Source organism: Temnothorax curvispinosus, unplaced genomic scaffold (assembly GCF_003070985.1).
Source record: "Temnothorax curvispinosus isolate PA1 unplaced genomic scaffold, ASM307098v1 QBEX01013138.1, whole genome shotgun sequence".
In the NCBI taxonomy this organism is placed as follows: domain Eukaryota; kingdom Metazoa; phylum Arthropoda; class Insecta; order Hymenoptera; family Formicidae; genus Temnothorax; species Temnothorax curvispinosus.
In genome coordinates, this window is record NW_020222918.1 from 556,489 (window position 1) to 578,385 (window position 21,897).

General features: G+C 36.8%; 1 protein-coding gene across 13 annotated transcripts in view; it reads right to left on the reverse strand.

The window, feature by feature from the left end:
• Positions 1 to 71: 71 nt before the first annotated feature.
• The window catches only part of LOC112463294 (actin-binding LIM protein 2), a 44,435-nt gene continuing 22,609 nt past the window's right edge, over positions 72 to 21,897 (reverse strand). For 2 of the 13 annotated variants that reach the window (XM_025029613.1, XM_025029608.1), the window contains exons 2-15: positions 15,190 to 15,350; positions 14,954 to 15,119; positions 13,818 to 14,046; positions 13,178 to 13,496; positions 11,594 to 11,665; positions 10,816 to 10,999; positions 10,202 to 10,461; positions 9,816 to 10,077; positions 9,540 to 9,623; positions 7,833 to 7,933; positions 6,338 to 6,407; positions 4,983 to 5,065; positions 2,725 to 2,931; positions 72 to 2,501 (exon numbers count right to left, since the gene is read on the reverse strand). In XM_025029613.1, the coding sequence (XP_024885381.1) occupies positions 2,388 to 2,501; positions 2,725 to 2,931; positions 4,983 to 5,065; positions 6,338 to 6,407; positions 7,833 to 7,933; positions 9,540 to 9,623; positions 9,816 to 10,077; positions 10,202 to 10,461; positions 10,816 to 10,999; positions 11,594 to 11,665; positions 13,178 to 13,496; positions 13,818 to 14,046; positions 14,954 to 15,119; positions 15,190 to 15,350 (2,312 nt within the window). In that variant the 3' untranslated portion in view covers positions 72 to 2,387. Of the gene's footprint in view, positions 2,502 to 2,724; positions 2,932 to 4,982; positions 5,066 to 6,337; positions 6,408 to 6,560; positions 6,659 to 7,828; positions 7,934 to 9,539; positions 9,624 to 9,815; positions 10,078 to 10,201; positions 10,462 to 10,815; positions 11,000 to 11,593; positions 11,666 to 13,177; positions 13,497 to 13,817; positions 14,047 to 14,953; positions 15,120 to 15,189; positions 15,351 to 21,897 lie in introns of those variants that run through there. The other 11 variants (XM_025029621.1, XM_025029611.1, XM_025029609.1 and 8 more) reach the window with 11 other exon arrangements.

Here is a 21,897-nt window from a genome sequence, read left to right on the forward strand (position 1 = left end):
CTTGTGCGTGTAGTCTTTGTTGCGGGATATAAGCTGCTCGGTCATTAATGCAATAGTGGCAGCAACGTATATTAGCTTTTTTGTTTTGCATTTATTTAACTTTAGGGACTAGCGGAAGCAATGTGCTCTATACAACAGAAACATACATTGGTTCGCATTGCACAGTGAGAACAACAACGTTGCGCCATGATCAAGAGTGCGATTGTACACAAAATCAATAGGATCCGACGCGAGACTTACATATAATAAGAACAAAATAAAAAAGAATTACACGAATACATTTTACACGAGCAAAGTATATTTGTAAGAAAAAAAGAAAAGAAAGAGATTTTACAGCGATGTCGATCTCAAACGACATCGAGGTAACGAAATAATCATTCAATTGTGTGTTAGCGATCATGGAGCACGTCGAATTTTCTTCGTGACGAAGCTTACCGAAGGCAACACAAAGATTCCAAAGACACTTGAAAGATCGTCGTAAAGGATCGTCGCTTTGAAGGGATCCAGAATGTGTTGCCTCGGTAGGAATTGTGAATCTTACACAAAGCATGTATAGGTCGCTTTATAAGACTAACGATTCCTCTCTCTCCCTCACAAATGTCCCACGACATTAATTTGTTAGGCACATGACTTAAGGTAAGGGGGGCGAAATGTGTGGATAATAAAACGCAGCTGATTTGATAAAATGTCGCACGCGCGTCGGTAGCAAAGTAGTTCGGTGACTTCGTTCGAACGAAGCGTGTCAATCTTATTGCACGCATGCATATCCAAATACGTAGTAAACTCATCTAGATATATAATAATCATACGGCGTAACAGTCGGAACTTCGATACGTCGAGTTTCTCACCTATATATGAAAATTCAACTTTATTCGCTTTGCATAAATCTGCTCTATTCAATAGACGCGTGTACGTCCAGTATTAGCTTAACTGCTGGATCTATTACTTCGAAATTTTTTAATTCTGTGCAGGACCTAATTTAAGGGTGGAGGACGATCGCTACGATATCTACAAAATTAAAGTTTTCGCTTAATTAGTAATAATAATTAATGAAATTATCACTTATATATTATTCTGAGAGTAGCATAAAATATAATGAGATACGCGATAAGAGTGGTTTTTGCATCCCGCATAAAATGCATCTCTTTTTAGTTTCAAATATTGGAAATTTTCTTTTTGGTATATATTATAAATAAGCGCTTCCATTAAAAAAATGTTAAGAATCACTACCCGTTCCAAATAGATGAATATGAATATAAGATTAAAAAATTTGTCTTATGCTACTTCTAAAATATTGCGAAAATTGCTACAAGTTGAATGTGACAATAAATCCGTGTATGATTAAAATGTGATAAAACACCTTCCATGTTATTGCTAGATCCACCACAACTATAAATTTGGTCCTGATTTTCTTAGTTATACTCTAATGTAGAGTGATCGAGTGATTATAGAAGTCTATCGCAATCCGCACCGCAGAGCGTTTCTTTAGTTAATACATCACGGATAATTAAAAGGATAAAGACAAATTGATATCTTCTCACACAAGGGCATCGTATTTGCGCGCAAGCTACATTGTAAAATAATCCTTGTCGCAGAGTAAGTGACAAATCACACGCAAATCGTCCGATTAATCAGTGCAATCGCACCATTCAGCAAGCTGGGCTCACCTACTCTTAGTTCTTCATGTTGCACATAGTAAAATATAATATTAATAATAATATTAATAGTAATTAAAAATTAATAATAATGATAAATCCTACATAGAGTAGCGTTTTTTTTCCTTGCGTCGTAATCTTCCACAAAGTTAATATGTATGTATGCGATTTAGCGAATACGCGGTTATGTACTTTGAAACTTTCCTAGCTGCTCCCTCACGCTTTTCGATTTCTCGATTAACTTCTTATTTACAATAGCAAATTGTATTAAGAGTTTTAATCGTAATCTCTTGTATTTGATTATCTTCTCCCCTATACGTTAATATCAACTGTCATTGCGTATTCAACGTGTATGAGTGAAACCAAGTCACGATAGAGCTCCGAATGATGGAACTCGGAAACGACTACGTCGCTAAACAGATCGGGTCATAGATAAAGCTGCCTGTGGATTCGTTGCTGCGAGAAAAAAATTGACGACAAGTGGCAGTGCTTCCGCATCATTATATGTGTGTTGTGTGCGTATGCGTATGCGTCTGGGTCGCGTGCGCCCTAGTCTAGAGGAGCTCTCATTTTTGCGAGCACACGTCGGCCGGCAGATATTCGCAATGGTTGTCGAACACATTTTTTTTCTCCGCGATGCACCTACCCACGCAGTAGGAATGTACGGTCCGTACCGCAGTAACGCAATCGCGACACGATGCGATGTGTAATAAGCAAATTGTGTGGCGTGAATTAAAAGAGACGGGCACGTCTTTTGATTTCATTGCGACGCCACTGTGGCAGTCTGTAGAATTCCGCTCGGGAGCACTGTAGAACAGCTTCGAATTCCGCGTCGGAGAGGTGTCGCTGAAAAAGGAAGAATTCGAGTTATTTTTATTACGTTGTTGCCATTAATGGTTGTTATATCAATTAATCTCAATAAATAACGCGATGAGAAGAAATGGAGAATATTATCATTCTCAATAATAAAACATTATTATACAATAACGTTATATTGTAAATTTACAATATTATTTATATGAAGAGATTAAGCAATATTTCAATTTAATAGCTCGCAGCTAGCACCCACCTCGAGATTGCAACGATCCACGTCAGCTGGCAGCCTGTAGTTGGTGATAACAAGTAAATGGTAGGGATAAAGCTTGGGTGGTTCGGTTGGCGCAGCCCCCATGTCCGGCAGCGATCTTCTTACGTGGTGACCCCCGTGGTGGCCTCCAACAACCGAACCTAGGCCACCCGTATACGTGGTGGACGATGGAAGGATTCCACCATCATTCTGCACCACAATCACACAAAATTATGAGTTACATTAGCGTAAACGGATGCGAATAGTACGAAAATGATATGGACGATGCGAGAAAGATGTAAGGGGTTGCATTCTTCGAATCATCAAAATAAATTTGAATAAGGAAAAATTCGTCAGATAAGATTTTTATAAAGTAACTCGATTTTATAGTGAATGTAAGTTTGGTAAAAACTCGTAAAATGCAACAAGATCTCTCCAGATGTATGCATATATTTCAATTAAAAATTTCCATTGTCATGCATCCCCTAAGAATATCCTTGTCCACGCCTTAAATAGTAAACACATTCTTTACACACTACAAAACTGTTATACTCTCGCTGCATAATAATGAATAATATGATTAACAAATTTCTTTTATATATATGTACGAATTCGTATGACTCAATAGACTGCTTCAAAATACTGATGTCCAGTTACTAAAAGTATATCGATTTCATTCTTAAAATATTTGGAGTATACTAATTTAGTTGAAATGGACTGAAGCGATCATCTTATGTGCAAGCAGTTGAATTTCTTTTCAAAATTTACACAATATACATATATACAATTTGTGATTTCTATATAAACGATGCTATCTGTATCTACTATACAGCTATAATCTTTCAAGTGCGAATAATGTATATACCATACATGCATTTCTTATAATTGAAAAATAGTTTTGTATGAAAGAAATGTTTCTATTATATATAAACACATTTTAACACGTGAAATATTTAAATACTGAACAAATGTGCTATTAACAATGACATGTATAATATTGAATAATCAATTTTCATAAAAAATGACATCATTTCATATTAATGATAATGCATTAAATTGCTGATGTGGTAATATCAGTTTCTTGTGTTATCTTCAAAATTATATTAAATAAATTATGCAAATAAGTTACATAAAAAAATTCAATTATTTCCGTTTCTCAAACCCACGAATATAAAAAAAACGGGCTAATTAAAAGCTAGGCGTGGTAAATAATGCGCGAAAGTTGTTTTAAAATTTTTACATATTTTTCAACCTTGGTAAACTGCGCCGACTAAATTGTCAGATTTACAACACACACACAGCTTTAGTTGGAGTAATAAAATCCCCTCCCTCCCCCTAATTAAATCAAAACCAAGGTTAAAGAATGTGTAAAAATTTAAAAATAACTTTCGCGCATTATTTACCGCGCCTAACTTTTAATTAGCCAGTTTTTTTTTATATTCGTGGATTTCCAATGGAGCCTATACTTCGAATTTCAAAATTAAAAATTTTCACAAAATAAATTATGTTATATTAAAACTCAAAAAAGATAAAATAACACATATTGTCCATAAAGCTAAATAGTGCAAATTGGATTTAAATAATTCGATTAATTAACTAACTTAACTTAATTAAAAAGTGGAGAAACTTACGATAAATCGAATATGCAACATAGAGCAAATTAAAAGTGAGTACAGATGATAAAAATGCAGAACTCAAAATAACAGCAAAATGTACAGCATGCATGCATACTCATTATACAGCATTATATACAGAATATATAATTACATCGTAATAAGGACAAGTAGCAAATTAAGTATAATCATACAAATATGTATAAATAATATGCATATACACATCGCAAATTTTTCAAACGTACGAACTGTACTGTCTTGTTTCTCTAGACGAATGTGTGCAGTTAATGCAACACATCTGCAATTATAGAGACGTGCTAAAATGTTAAATAAAATTACATTTGCTTAAACTCCATTTATAAGAATAATCAAATTGGATACCACATACAATTAAAAAATAGTATATATATTTGATGAATCTTTCTGTCTTTAAAATTAAAGAAAGAACTTATTCACTTTTCGACAAATTAAAACTTATTTAATAACTTATAAAATTAACAATGTTAGTACGTTAAAAAAATTATTATTAAATCTATACTAAAATAACTCTTTGAAATTAATATAGAAAGAGATATATTTAAATGTAGTATGATTCAAATTGTTCTGATAAACGAAGTTTTATTTGTGATGCAAAAACAAGCTACAAACCATGCTAATTCGCCGGGAGTAGTATGGGGCTGTGGTACATACCAATGCCCGTCGATCCACATCCGTGATGCTGCCTGTTGATACTAAAATTGGGGAAAAATGTGAAAGAAAACCATATCAAACCATGTTGCACAAACCATTTCCTATGCTAACTACAATCTGTTTTTCACCAATCATGTTTGCCTTTCATTACCTGCCTATATATTTCACAATTTATGTAGAAAAAATGCGCAGAGCAGCGCAAACGCAGCTATTTAATTACAAGTAAATAAGGTAATGCTGGAGACATGATTGTTTCATAATTCAATAAGTCTACTGCAAAATTTCCAGATTTATAGAAGGGTTGTCTAAAATCTGTAAGAATATGTCGACTACAAATTTTAATAATCGCATTATGTACATAATTTTTTATTCAAGGGGTCAAAGAATATAATAGTGTAATTATAATTCTATAAATTTCTGGCCAAATGCAGAAAATACTAATAAGTATCGGAATCTCTATTTAACATTTCTGATACTTTCTTTGATATTTCCTGAATCGGTATAATTTATCTTATCGCTTTCTTTATCAATTCAGGCACATTGTAGATGACTACTAATCTCATAATTAATAATCAAACAAGTGCCACTATCACAGATCTTTAAATAGACAATGTTATACGACGGATGTACAGGCCAATGTACGACGTACAACGTTTCACAGTGACAGTGCGATAACTCGCAGGGATGTTAGTAAAGCATGCGAGAACAAGGCAAAACGAAGTAGTGTATAAAGAAAATGATAAAGTGGAAGCGACGCGCTCGCAAAAATCGCCAGTAGCTCCATCACGAACTGTGCGCAGTGAGACAATGCGTGTGAATTTGAAATGTCTCGGGAATCGTGCGTCTTTTCCGAAACGTAAGCGTCTCGTAAAAGTCTCGTTATAAAAATTATCGAAACAATTTCTGCTATAAACGATTGGTAATTATATAGTTCTTGATAAATTAACTTCAGTTAATTTTAAACAAATTTTACCAAAGTATTAATTTCAAATTAGAGAGACCAAGACATTTAATATAAAAAATAAAACCACGCCAAATAAAATTTCCGTTAACAAGATACCAACTCCAGATCGAAATTATAAAGTTCTGTTTTGTCAGACGTGCCGAAACGTCTTAGATCAGCGCTGTTAGCGTAATCTTAGCTCAGTAGAAACTGATAGAAGCGCTCGCTCGATTCACGATAGCATCGCAGGCACTGCATCCGTCTAATTTGCGAGCGCGTCAAGCTCGGGAAGCGTGATGTAAACAGGTGAGAGAGCCAATGTATGTGCGATGGGGAACCGGCATCGGTTGGTCCCTCTCGTTTTACTCACTGTCCGACTTGCCAGACGAGAAGTCAGTGCTGTGCGTCTTGTCGCCCATCCCGCTGAAGGAATAGTCGCCCTAGACGACAGAAAAGCGTTATCTTAGAGAGGCGTGTTCCGCTCGGCCGTCGCGGAGTCGACTCTATGTATACTCTCTTCTATATACGTATTATTGCACTATCAGCGCGGTGCACGTCGCATCGCCGACTGTGACTTGCGGTGCAAGACTTACAGGGAGAGCAGACACGGAACCGCCGGTCGAGGAGAAGGTGTGACTTCGCGGTGCCAGACCGTACCCCGGCTTCGGGATGTGCCGAAGGGAGCTCACAACTGGTTTGCAAATCAGTCAATCGACAGGTGTTACTGATTAGTTTCAGCGGTGATTTCAATTCGCTCAATCTCCCATACGAATGCCCAACGTTCGCTTGCCAGATTTTTTTTGTACCCGTTAACTCTACCCGGAGTCATGTCGCTCCCTCATGTGTCCCAACCCAAGATCAACCACTATCAAGGGATTTCCCCCTATCTTTGCGCTTCAACAATACATTCAGCACTTTGTGTTTTACAATGTTTACGAATCCGGATTAATTTGATAAAAGACAGATATCCATCGATATACACGCGATATAATTCTATTATGAATTGTTCAATTTTCCTATTCTTTTATTTTATATTATACATAATTATCTCTTATGCAATTAATAACTGAAATAAAATGTATATTTTTAATTAATAAATAATTAAGAAAAGCACACATCAATCGCGTCATTAAATATATTCTACGGAATCTAATTGTTTTTAATTTTATCGCGTGTAACAAAGGATATCTGTGATAATAATTTCAATTATATTATCGCACCCCCATCGGCAAACGGCGCTTAAAGATATCCGATAGTTTCGAGTGCACAAAAGCGATCACTCTCATTAAAGTAGAGTGTGCGAGGCAATTCGCGATTTAAAAAAACAGATACATAAAAAGCCAGCACCTCTGCGTGTAAGTACAATAGACTCGTCTCGTAAGCGCGCCCGCCGTGATGACAAGTCAAAAGCTTTCCTTTCTTACTGAAAACGCAGACAGAAATATAAACGTGAATTTCCAAAAACAAAAAACGTAATATTTATACGTTATATTATCACATAATTACAATAAATGAGATGCATCTAAAATCATAGATATAGATGAACTACTCTCGTGTTATCAGAAATCTCAATTTAATGATGATCGTTGTTTCAATCTTAAGACGCAGCAATAACTATGAATTCTTATTTCTTCATCGGCAAATACATTTTACATGCCTAATTTACACGTGCACAATTTACAGTCCTTAATCGCGCGCAAAAAAAAAAAAAAAAAAAAAAATCACGTAATATAACGCTGAAACTTTTTAAAATATGTATAAAGAAATTGAACTGGTAAGTCAGGAAGCTTAAATATGGAACTCAGAAATGGATTTGATTTGACTTGGGACCAACGGCGGGCGAATTGGAAAGTTTTCGGACTCACCGAGTGATAGTGCCTAGTGGCGTTTGGAAGAGTGAAGGCGCGCTGAGTACCAAGGGGTGGATAGTTTCTGGGAGCCGGGGAGCGCGCCGATGACCTCCCAACTGCCGCCCACGCAAACACAACACAAACACAAAAACACAAATAGAGACACAATGATAATAGACGACAGGTAGTAGCATCGTGTAACAAACGTAGATTGCCGTGTCCTATTAAATCTAGAACGCCAACTGGGGACTGTTAGCGATTTTGTTACGTTAGTAGATTTCTTTATAATTTTTACAAACAAAAATCCAATCGAAAAGATTTTTGCTATTAAACATTTTATTGTAATTATTGAAAGTTGCAATAATTAGTCAATTTTTGTATTATAAATAACCTCATCAATTCATAATAGTAATCTTTAATTGCCCTTTTCAATGTTGTTACGCTTTCGCAATGTTGTTTCTTAATTATACAATCTTTATTGCACAAAAATTGAATTACATTGAGCTGTCAAACGTTCAGATTAGCTGTCCAGATTAGCGTTCTAAAATTAACTGGTGACCCAACATTGGAAGATATACCGTGAAGCACAAAATTCTGTATATTTGTCAGAAAGCGAAGATGTGCGGTGCAGAAAAGAAATAATTATCATGCGCAATAAAACAAAACAACCGTGTTGTCAAATTATCTTCCAATATTGTAAATAAGATTCAAAAAATATCTAAGAACTAACTCTCTTCTTAAAAAAGCATTTTAATATTAAAAATTTTTTAACAACTCAGTTGCCAATTATCAAAATTAAATCAGAGATTAGCTAGTAATTTTAAGTTATATTTGTCTTTAATAAAATAAAAGATAAAATAAGAAATTATAGAAACAGTTGTTTATAGTAAATATTCATATATCTTGTATTATTTTCGATTGAACGTTAACTTTGTATAAATTTAAACAGAATGATCACGATAGCGATTTAAATCTTATTGAAGCATATAGTAAAGTGAAGAAAAATAATAATTTTTTAATTAATTTAAAATTCAGTTAAAATTCTATCTAAAAGTACGGTCGTGACGCGAAAATGAGAGTGATATGCATGGGAGCAATATATGTGTCCGTGTATGATAAACTTCGTGGTCCCAAATAGCATGCAAGATATAGCAACAGAATCAATTACCTCGAGAAATGATTTCCAGGGCTAAAGATTGCAATGGCGATTTAATTGCTCGTTATTTCGAGGTATCGGTTGATGCGCCGTTCGCAGTTCGACAAGAAAAAAAAATTATAAGGCAAGCAGGTAAGGGACGACAACATGCATAGGCAGAATACATCACCTGTTGTATTAATTGGGCGCCCAATGTATGGTTTTTTGATGCTACACACACGCCACTTAAAATAAAGTCCTGTTCTCGAGCGTTTCGTACTGTTATCATCGTTTGTTAATTAGCATGAAACCCTCCCACATTCATAGTTTGCATTGGCCGATTCGGTCGTTCGTTCCACATAGCAAACCCAAATTTCTTTTTTATCGATAAAATGAGACCATTTACGACCTCCCGCCCTGGGAAACCCCACTCTATCGAGACTAACAGTGTTCTCTAATTGATATTACTTTAAACGGTAGAGTGGTATGTTAGTGTCATGTGCGAACGTGTGGACATGTATGAGATGATCGTTACTTATGTTAATAAGACAATTACGAGTGGCGTTGCGTGGCGGACAAAAACTTACCGTTGTAGCTAGGCCCGCTAGATCTGTAGCTGAAGCCATCCTCATCCTCCCAAGGTCGTGCATGATCGATATTCCGTGAAGGCGCTGTACAAAACATTCGTCGAATTATCTTCTACGTATTAAATGTGACACTGTTCATAGGTTTTCAAATCTAATAGTAAGTCTAAGAACAATATGTTCTCTTCAAAATATTGAACAGAACTAATTAGACAAGTAAAATAATTAAAAAAATTTTCATATCAAAATACTAAAAATACAAAATTAATTGTAACTTACATGCACCGACGGGACTCTCGTAGCGCAATCGGTACGTTGGTTCCCTGGCGGCAGACGGTGTCCTCGAGGCATTTCTAGGATCGACGTTCGCAGCCCTGTGTCTCAAATTCTCCCGATCTTTTTCGCGATCATGCAGGAATACCTTAGCTATTCCCGTGTCGATTTTGCTCAATTCATCCTGTTCTTTTTTTAATTTCTGCTCCGCCTCCTTGATATATGTTTTGTTATCCACATCATCCTCATCATCAGATGCAGGTACTCCCTGAATTAGGAGCAAACATTGAAAAGTTAATTAATCATTAATAATATTTAGCATCACGTAAGAATTAATGAAAACGTGATATTATATTATTTTGAGGATTAAGCGATAATATATCAGATAATACCTTGTAAGTGTCGGACCATCGTCTACGTCTCTCAGGATCAGTGTAAGGATATGGCGGAGCGGGGAAATCATCTCTTTCGATTGGTGGTTGTGCCCCCGGGGGTGGTTTCATGGCGTCCGGATAATGCGCTAGTTCTATCGGCTCATCGTTATCCACCTGGCTTGCCGGCGATTTCGGTCTGGTGTCGCTCAATGCATCGACCAAAGCTCTCATTCCTGATCTGCTGCTGCGTCCACCGCTGCTTCTTATCGAACGAGATGCTGTGAAACAAAGCAAGCGTGTTCTCGTACTAAAAGTAATTGACGAATTTACTCTGAAGAACGTAAATAAATTGACGAATCAGACGAACGATATAGAGTAAAATGAAATATATTTCTTTGAAATATTTCATTAAAAAATCGAATATTTTAATAAATGTAATTTAGAAATTAAATGAATTGAAATTCCTGCTCCTGACATTCAAGATATAAAAAGGATGATTACATTTGACTATAGCACAGTTACATAGTGTTGTTCTATAATTATATAAATTCTATATCTAATCTCTAATAATTAAATTAAATACGTATATAAAAAAACTAACAGCTAGGTTTATGTATATAAAAAAAACTTACAGCTAGGTCTATGAAAATGCGGGCTAGTGGGGGGTTTATCGTACGGTTGTATCGGACGTCTCAGATATCCTTGACTGGGCGTTTCAGTCAAGTATGAGTAAGTATAAATCCTAGACACATCTTCCGCCGGTCGTCCGTATTCTCGCAGGATCAGGCCGGGGCTTCCAGTTCGAGCGGGATAATACTAAGGCAGTCAATGTATTTTATTACACATGTAGTACAGTTTGCATTTTATATATCTAAATATTACTATCAATTATACAAAGTGCGTAGAAGAAATCGGATAAACAAAGTCTTCCTTAAAATAATTTGATTTTGATTTGAAATTCGTTTCTTTTGAAAGGAATTGATATTTTTGTGTTTTTATTCGAATTGCTGACGTACTTTGTATAGAAGAAAAAGCTCGTGCAAGGCGAGCAACACTCTGTCAAGAGAAACGCAATTTATATTTCGGAGGATTTCTGAATTAAAAAAAAAATACATTAATTTTCTTTCTCCGTTTATGCATTTACATCTAAATAACGGTCGCTAATTCAAATGATTAACGATGCAATTAGATTTCTGATAGAAATCATTTTGTTAATGAAAATTAACGAGAGTATAAATCCCAAACAGTGTTTCGATAGTTTTAATTTTCTATCTTACGGCTCGATAAAATTGAAATAGGATCGAAGTGTCTGACAGAGCGAAAGCACGCGTCGCCGAGTAGAGGTAACGTGAGAAGTGATACCAGAAATACTTGTTGAGAGAGTGCTGTGCTAAGTGACACATGGCATACCTTGCGACTGAGGCTGCTGTAAGGGCTGCACAGCGATCCGTTCAGGCTTGGCGTGCGTGACCGCAATGAAAACTATACATAATGACCGTGCGGAAAAAGTAAACAACGATTAAGAAAAGCGATAATAAAAACTTAATAAAAAAATCAAGTATGATAATATAATCTTTGATGTTTCGCTTGTTTCCTACATCGAGGCGTGCGTGAGACGAAAGAACGGTAAAGTGACAAGCCAGCTCATCTCCGAGGCAAAAATCAAGCTATACACAAAGCTGACAAAATAATTAAATCTCTTTTGAGGGGGATTTAAGGTGTTCTGCTCTATATTACCACTATATTACATTAACACATGACATACACAAGAATATATGTCGAATGACAAAGTGTTTCGGAGAAAAATTTGCAAGATTTAAAACATAAAAAGAAGTTTTTAATATAGAGAGTATGTTACATACTATGATGATAGAAATCACAAAGTAAACCTTCAGGAAAATGTTCAATATATGCGAAACACTTCGCTTTCCTTATGATATAATTGGTAAATTCAATTATGCAGACGAGTACAACTCAATATATGTATAATGCAACCAAGTCGAATAATGCGAGTGCTAGACATAAACAGCAGCATGCATTTTTTTTAATTTTCTAACGTAATATGGATATCATAATTTTTAACAATATTGACATCAAAATAATATTATGCTAACTATTGAATCATACGATATCGAACTCTCGACTTTCTCACTTAAAATTTGATATTTGTATATTATGTATTGAAAATTTAATCAATTTACTGTGACTCTCTGATCAAATAAACTTTTATATAATAATAGATATTCAATGAGTAACTAAGAGCAATGGCATTTGAAAAACGCTAGTTTGTTCTATACCCTCTGGATCAGGAAGGAATCAAAATTAGACACTCACGACGTATTATTTTAGAACGCTCCGGAACGCGATGCTATTTCCATTCACCGTTTCAGATATGTGAGTGTCGCTTCAACGACATAATATATTTCCGTCACTGAATGTACTAAAGAATATATACCATCAATGCTTAAAATATTGTTTTATTTAAATTATCTGCTATTTAAATTATACTTGACCTTTGATGCTCTTTCGAACGCAGTGTTCTTAGTGATTCATGTAAAATCTATTACTAAAGAGTATAAATTACTTGGAAACGGCCTGTATATAGGCAATATTGTACACGCGTATTAAATAATCAGCTTAAGACATAAATGATACTATATTAATATAAATTATGCTGTGTTAGTTCATATAACGCGAGATTTGCTTTCATTGTTATGTAGTATCAATATTATGTAAATCACAAGAATTGCTCTGAAATTGTATAAATTACTAACGCCGTGTATACAGCAATCTTTATTCACAATAAGCGAGTCAAACGTATATCCAAACAATTAGACATATTAGGATGCTACGATTGCTTCAGAATTTTCGTAGTTAAATTAAGGAAAAATAAACAAGCTTCTGCAATAGCTTAAATCAATTATAATACACGAATGTACAGAATAAATACGACTAGACAGCGAATCACCGATTGCGCGACGCAACCGAACTTACCTGCATCTCCGAAGCGCTGCTGGAAATTCGCTCCGATTCTCGATGTTGCGGGGTGTGAGCGTCCCCGTGTCCGTTCACGATGCCATTGGGTCCGGTAGGTCCTGGACCGCAGCGTGGATGCCATATGGCAGCACCCTGCAGGTACATTTCCTCCCCGTCACCGAACGGGTCGCCGCATTTCGTGCAGCGCGCGCAAGTCGGATGGAAATGATGATTGTCGCCGGCCTGCAAAACCTTGCCGCTGATGTAACGGTTACAGTAGGCGCACTTAACTCCAAACTGCTTCTGATAATCCTTCTCGCAGTAAGGCACGCCGTCTCTGTTGAAAAAAATTTTAACGGCTACAGCTCGCGCGTCACTTGAATCGTATCTTCTTTATCCACATCCTTGTACTGATTTGAAGAAAAATGTTGAAATTAAAATAAAGAAAAATAATTTTTTAAACACTTATTACAGTGTACATTTCTTAATTGTTTTTTCAAGACATGCTTATTACTCTGAAAGCTTCATTTTTGAACTTTTCCAACACTATGACTGCCCAATCTCATAAAGAAGCTATCATACTTTTAGAGTAATGTTAATTAATGTTTGTAGATGTTCAAGATGCGAGGATAGATTTGTGGATCAACGCGAGACTCACTTTCCCATGTATTCCCCGTGGAGCACAGTGTCGCAGCTATAACACTTGAAGCACCAGACGTGCCATTGACGATCGAGCGCGACCAATGCCTGACCTTCCCTCAATTGGTTTCCACAACCGGCGCAGGCACCAGGATCTTGTCCGCCGCCCTTGGTACCGGCGCTATTGCTGATCGGCGTGGAGGCCTCCCGGACCGGGATACCAACGCATCGGTGACATAGCGCTTGACCTATGAACAATGCATAAGTTAGTGAAGATTAATGAGATCCGGCGACAGATCCTGAGACGTCATCATTAACCTTTGCGCTGCGTGCCAATTGTCTCTTCTATAATGAAATTTGTCATCCGATTTTATTTACGACTACCAATCCTTTCACTTGAGAGAAATTGATTTAAGATCGCTCAATTCTATTGTATCGACTGCGTCATAAAACATTCGATAAATTACTGCTTTATTAATAGTAACAAATTAAGATGTTGATGTAATGGTTCGGAAAAATACGGAATGTGTTCGAATTTTGTTTAAAAGCTGATAAAAATAAAATTTTCCTTATTAAATTATTTCCTTTTTTAATTGACATTCTCCAAATTAAATGATAATGAATGGAATTTACTTTCATTTTCCCAACAACTTTCTTGACGAAGGACTAGATGTGATATCCAGCGTACTTTATTCGTAATGTTCAATCGGCCTTAATTTCTTGGAAATGGGTGACATGCACCGTTATACACGATAAAGTGATGCACGTCATGCCGGATTTTTACCTTTGGCCGCGTAATTGTTACAAGGACGTAACATAGTAGACATATGGCCTTGTAATGGTGGAGCAACGATATGCCCAAGTGGCAATTTGCTTTAACAGATTGACTGCCACGCTAATTGTGAAAGTTGTACCAAAGAGATACATCGGTTACGCAATAACTCAATACGCATCAACGCATCGCAATCTACAATATCACAGAAACTGTTGGCTATTTGAATTAACGAGTCTTCCACGCGTCATTCGGTGTTCTCGTTTCGTGTAAGAACTGCTGGTGTTGTGTCGAAAAGCAGTAATGCGCTAAATAAAGATGCAGATCCGAGGCTGCCTCAATTTAGCCCTCAACGAGTCGAGAGTAATTGTTTCGTCACGTACCTTGAACAAGGGACACTTTTGTTCCTTGTCCCAGCAACGGTTGCCGGCATCTTTGGCAATGGAAACAATTCGGATGGAACGCGTGCTTCTCGCCGGCTGTCACCACATCACCCTCCACATATTCTCCGCAACCGGCACATCGCGTGCCCCAGCGCTCCCGATAATCCTGATTAGCAGAATAACGAACGCGTTGAGTGAAAAAATATCTAAAGAATGTCGAGTAAGATGCGACTCACCTTGGTGCAATAATAGGAGCCCTCACGTGCGAAGAAACCACCCTGCGCCAAACTGGCGTTGCACTGAGCACACTTGAAGCACCCTATGTGAAAGTATTTGTCCTGCACCCGCAGTACCTCCCCACTGCACTTCTTCTTACAAGATTGACAAAACGTTTTACCTGAAACAGACAGCGTTAGCCATTTGAAATGTGCTCCTTCGCGGATCATTAGTTTTCCATTCCAGTCTCGCAATCTGGTATGCGACAATAACCGAGAAACAGATGTAAAGAATATTGTAATTGATTCGCGAGCAGTCACGCATAACAAAATCTCTACTGTTTTATAGCAAAATAATAGCCTTGCAGTAAATGTATATATGTTTAAACGGTCGTTTTTTTTCTATAATATTTGTGTCTTTAATTAGAATAATTACAACATGGTTTTAATGTTTTATTATCTAAGATAACAAGATAAAGAATTCAGATCTTTAGAAAAATTGTTTATTTGGAATATATATTTTTCAAAGAATGAGGATAAACAACACTTCATTTTACCCCGATAGCTTTATTCTGTATACTAGAGTGACAATCGGGAAGTTATAGAAATTAAATAGCTGTTATTCTATAAAGCAGTATCGAAATTTTTTGAAACACTAAATAATATATGCCATTTAATATAAAATTTTGCATAATACATGTAGTTAGATAATAATTAAGTGCGCTATGTAACATGTTGCTAATAAAGATAATCATATTGCACAAGTTTTGTCATTATGCTTAAGCTTATAATAACGAAAATTCTATAATACCATGACGGTAAGACGTACAAAATTTGCCGGGCAAGCAACATGTTAAATAGAACAATTGTTAACGACGTGAACTTTTTCCCGCGGGGATACGAGAGACGCAAGCTAAAAATAACAGGAAGAAGACACTGTATGAGTCATCGGCACCTGCGTGCCGATCATTTAAGATTTCTTCGAGTGCGAGTTGCCTATGCCAACAACTCGCGACTCGCATCTACCACTCGCTTGATCATCGGCTCTCCTCGGAGCGTACGTTAACTTTCAACGGTTACGTAACGCACCTGTCGCCGGCTGAAAGGGTGCATCACAATGCTCGCCTTCAGAAAGAAGATCAGACAGCGCGTCTAATAGCGTTCTCCAATGAAACGATTTGGATTAAGTCCAGAATAATCCGATTCTCAACGAATCGATGACCGGATCTAAGATAGCTTTGATTACAAAACTAAATGGCAGATTTTATATATATATATAAAGAGCAGGGCAGTTAACTCAGACTGCGTGTAATTTAAATTTATGGTATATTCCTGAGGTCATTTTGAGATAAAATTATTAAAGTGCTGAGGCTATAATAGTTTTTAAATAAGAAGTTGTTTAACGATCAATCAACTTGTCTTTTATTATTTTCTATTTAATATCCATTCGATATTTATATATCGTGTATTCATTATGTTTAATATCAAATATCTATTTATATACATTAAATAAAAGTTTCTAAAAATCGGACCTTAAATACGCGAAAGTCAGGTATATTAAGCTATCCAGCCCTTTGTAAATTTTTAATAGTGTGAGCAAAAAGTTATTTTTGCAAGCAAAAAATAGCAAATAATTTTGGTATTATTAACTTTTTGCTTTGACTTATGTATGTTTTTTTGTACAATGGCTGGACAGCTTAATCTTAAGCTATCCAGCCCTTCGTAACTTTTTAATAGCTGGAGCAAAAAAATTACTTTTAGAAGCAAATAATAGCAAATAATTAGCAAATTAATTCCATATAAAATTTTTCGTGTTCTGATAATTTGGCTTAGATAGCTTAGTATACCTGCGAAAGTCTATCTCTTTGCGGTATATATTTTTCGAATAATGGTCGTTAGATAACGCAAAAAAAGATTCTTCGCACTTTTCTCTTTTTTTTTATATATATATATAATACAGTAATCAACTAAAATGACTCATTTTTGCACATTCATGTGCACGTGTTTGTCAATGCCCGTAGATTACATTTGTAACACACATCGTGTTCGATTTGTACGTGTCGCGAATTAATATCGCGATCGATCGGAACGAACACGTCGGCCGAAACACGAGCACGATGTGTTTTGACACGAATATTCATGTACGTATACGAATAACGTAAATGCATGTATTATTCATTAGCCGTCCGATTTCAGATAGAACTTAATCGGCGCCTTGCGGTCGCGTCTGCATCACGCTTTCTTCATTATATTACTATGTTCTTCGTTACTTCATTACGCGAATAATGACTATCTCGACCGAGTCCGAGCAGCATAATTTTTATTTCGCCAGGCGACACAAATTGCACGATCGTTCTTACTACAATTGTTATATAGTAGCGAATTGAGCGTTTTCACTTCTGTGCTTCCATGTATACATGCATACATCGCGAAAGTCCGTATGCCATAAGATAAGAGTAATTAAATAGGAGGTTAAAAAAAAACCTGACCGCGACTCTTGACGAGCGGATGAATGAAAACTCGTGCTGGAACAAGTGCTCACCCTGTTCAGTCGTTCGGATCGATGACTCAACTACGAGAAGGCGCGATGAATATATGGTGCCTTTATTGAGTTATCGGAGTTGTTTTGAACGCGTCCCACGATAAATTGTGGCATATCTGGTGGTGGCCGTTACGCGCGTGGCCTCCAGATCGCCATGAAATGTCAGGCGGGGGTGTGCGTGTTCCCTCGTGGCGCAGTCTCAATATTTAGAGAGAGGCAGAACTAATAATCCACCTCCGTTTTGCGCTCGCTGCACCGAATCCAGGCTCGTTCCGTGCGAAGACCGCGCTCGTTTCGACCTAACGATGTGTACGTAGAAGGAAAAAACGTACACGGGAAGCTAAAACACGTGGTGTTGCGTTTCTCTATCCGGTCCCGTTGGCGCGAAACGGAATTTTTCATTCCGCGAATGTAGAGAGTGCGACGAACTAATTACCCGTCAGCCGCGGATTCCGATGGCGGACGCCAACGCAGTCGATTTTTATCTACAGAGAAGTTGAGAGACAACTATTTCCGGAGATGAAAATTAATTTAATAGCGAGAAAATTTTTCAACATTGGAGAAATAAGCTTTAAATTAAAAATCTCCCGCACGTAAATATCACTTTTGGATAATATCGGTCAGATGCTTTGATAGAAATTTGATTTGTTAAATAATTACGACTAACTTTCAGAAATAATTCGTTTCAAAACTTTCTTACTTTCTGTTTACATTGAAACTCTCTTGACACATGTCGTAATTACCCGAAAGTGTTTAGGTATACGTCCAGCATAAATCACGCGAGAAATGTGCTCTCTCGGGCAAATAATTTCAACTTCGTGAGAATTTCGCGCGAATTCAATGAAAGGAAAGCAAATCGTCAGTGACGCCGGTATTTATAAACAGCCGGCTAAGAAAAAGATGAAAACGTGCATGAAATCACAAAGCCGGGAGGTGGTCGGATCTCTCGCCTGTCTTTAAAAATATACGATGACATCACAGTCTCTCTTCATACATTTGACGTCATCGGGTCGTCACATGAGTTAAGAGCGAGAGTGCAGAATTCTCGTCGCACGTAGGCAGGCCAAGTTAAATGCATCCGCTTATGCCGGGATATCTGAACGTTTTTGAGGTCCTCAGCTTCAGGGATGACTCTTCCGACTCCAGAATTTATCAAACACTATCCCAGCAGCGAGAAATACCGATTTTATTGTTAGATAGCGACTCGATAGATCGAACGAAGTGTATAGCGATCGAAATAATTTCTTAAACAGATTGTACGTATTAGACTTAACATTTCCGGCTTAAAACAATACGTGCCCCGACGCTGCTTTCTCCGCACTCCTCTCGCTGCAACAGGAAGAGCCCGAATAGAATTGAAACTCACGACGCGAGCTCGCGTTTAATCGAACGGGGCCACTCGTCCATGAAGTGACACACCCTCGTCTGCGCGTCGCATGTCGTTTAATTTACGGCACGCTTCAACTGGGGCGAAAAATCTGTTTGCCAGAAAAAAAAGAGAAAACGATAGCTCGATAGGCCCAACTCGGACGCGAACGAGCGATAACGGGATTTATCGTCCTCGCGATTCGTATGCGAAACACGTCAACGGACCTCATCGTATGCGATAACAATGTGTCGATGTCACGTGCAGCACGCTTGAAAAAAAAAAGGAAAAGATAAAAGCTGCACCGCCCATTTAAGTTCTTTAACGAAAAGACTGAATTGATGAAAACTCTTCTCGATTTTGCCAAACCTTCCCAAATGCTTCAAAGAGAATAATTATAATTTAATTAAAAGCTGAATTGTAGATTCTTATGCGAAATAATCAGACAATTGCAGCCACAATTGCGGTATGACTGTGTAAATTATATGTTCGGAGCACGAAGCAGAAATTCTCTGAGTCATAGCGGCTGTATGCGTGCCTTGACCACGTTGCCAATTAGTAATTTAATATTGGAATTACTCTCGCCGTTAAAAAGACGCCGTATCACCTGTGCGTGCACAGAATAACCAGTTTCTTTTTTTTGCCGTATAAACTGTCACCGGACAAGACCTGACAGACGACTACATTTCTCTTCGACGCGAAGGCCATAATTTGGCGCGACTTTTATATATCCGCGATACATCCCGGCGATCAGGTATTCCAGCGCTCGTCGAGCTGCTCGGATTTACGGTGTCTGTCACGACAAAATCAACAAAATCGAAATTAATTGAAGAATAAGGTCCCGTCACTTATCGCGACCGAGTCTACATAGATACCGTGCGGCAACGTGGTATGTTAATATGATTCGTAAGTGGTCTAAATAGGATGTGGCAAAGTGGGGTCAAACGCGGCGACCCTGGGCTGCCCTGGTCTCTCTCTGGGTTTCACTCTGGGTCATAAAATCGAATGGTAATCGACCGTGCAGTGATTATCTGCCGATCGTATCTAATCGTTCTGCATTTTTCCCTCGTGCACCGAGTGACCAGCCGATGTGGCTGGTTCATTATAGTCTATATAAATCAAGAAAACTTACATTGCTTTAAAAGTTACTTCATGCCACGTCATGTCATTGAGCTCTTCAGCGTTTATTTAAAGCGCAAAGTAGCTGGTATATGTCACGTTAGATATAGATAGAAGAAAAAAAATTCAGAGGCGGAATCTTCTTAGAAAGAGGAATATAATCTCGGATTGTAATTGTCATTGCCCATTTAACTGTGCAACGCACTGCGCTATATTGCTGCAAATTCTTAGAATGTGTATTAGGTCAAGTTAATTCCTACGAAAGAAAATTTGGAATGCTGACAACACGAAGGAAGAGTTGATGAATCACGAGGAAAATATCTAGGTGTCTAAAAGCACATCTCCAAGAAACGATTTGTATCTAAAAAGCCTGGACGATACTTTCGAATTGTACGAAATAAGACACAACTATATTTATATCATTTTTACCGTCAAAATTTAATAAAAATATGAAGTAATAAAATATCACTCAACTTTTCACATCGTCAGGCGACATGAACATTGTATTTTGAAACTAACGAGCGTTACGTGTTATCTCGACGAAGCAAACATTAACGCGATAACTCGAAAGAACAAAATCGAATTCTGTTTAATTCCTGCTTACAATAGATGTAACTTTATATAACTGAACACTACATAACTAAAAGATAATGCTCGCATAGCGTGATATAACGGAAGAACACGTGCTAGATTTCGCTGAAATTCGCACGAGCATGCACTCGACAGGAGAACATCTGCAGAACTGCTATGTCAGCAGATAAATTTTTGATGACCCTCCTTCCTACTAAAACCGTTCTACTCTTTTGTTTGTATTACTGCTTTGCCGCAATCTTTTTTGTACCTCTAAAAATCTAAGAAATACAAATTTAATTTAAGCAAAGCATAAATTTTTCAATCAATTTAATTATTAAATTTTAATAAACGACAATTTCTATACCGTTCATAAAATATCGACTTTGTGAACGGAGAATCATTCGCAAACAAAGCATTAAAAATTTGATTATCGCCCGCGCTTAAACTCGCTCTAATGAAAAAGTGTTAAACTGCTGCACTTCAATTATCCTTCAATTATAACAAACTGATGTAACGCATAAGATTACGACTAAAAATTAATAATTCGTAAATTATATTTAGATATTAATCGTTATTTTTCGATCAATACACGCATTTTCCGAGAACAATAATTAAAAGTAAAAATACTATCATCGATTATCGAGCATGTTAACAAACGCGATAGCTGCGGCTTTAGTTCTTATCTTATGTCATACGTTATAGTTATTGTTTCTTGGTATTCTCGCTTTTGTAAGATGTGTACCCTAATTCAACAATACTTCATGTGTAAACTAATTCAATTATTTATCAAAAAATGATCACATATGGTTATAATTTCATGTATGTGCAATATAATTTTACAACACTTTAGATATGTAGACTAATTAAAAAATGTATATATTATCATCGATTGTCAAGCATGTTAACGGTAACAACGCGATATCTGCGGCTTTTGCGGTTAGTTTTTATCGTTTTTATTATTATCGTACGTTATAGTTATTATTTCTTGGTGGTCTCGCTTTTGTAAAATGTGTGTCCTGTGATTCGTCCTTTCTCGCTTGTTTTTTGATTCTATGTAATCGCTATGGCGCTATTAATTTTCTCAACTAATTATTAATATACATAGTCGACAAAATTAACAGTGCCATAG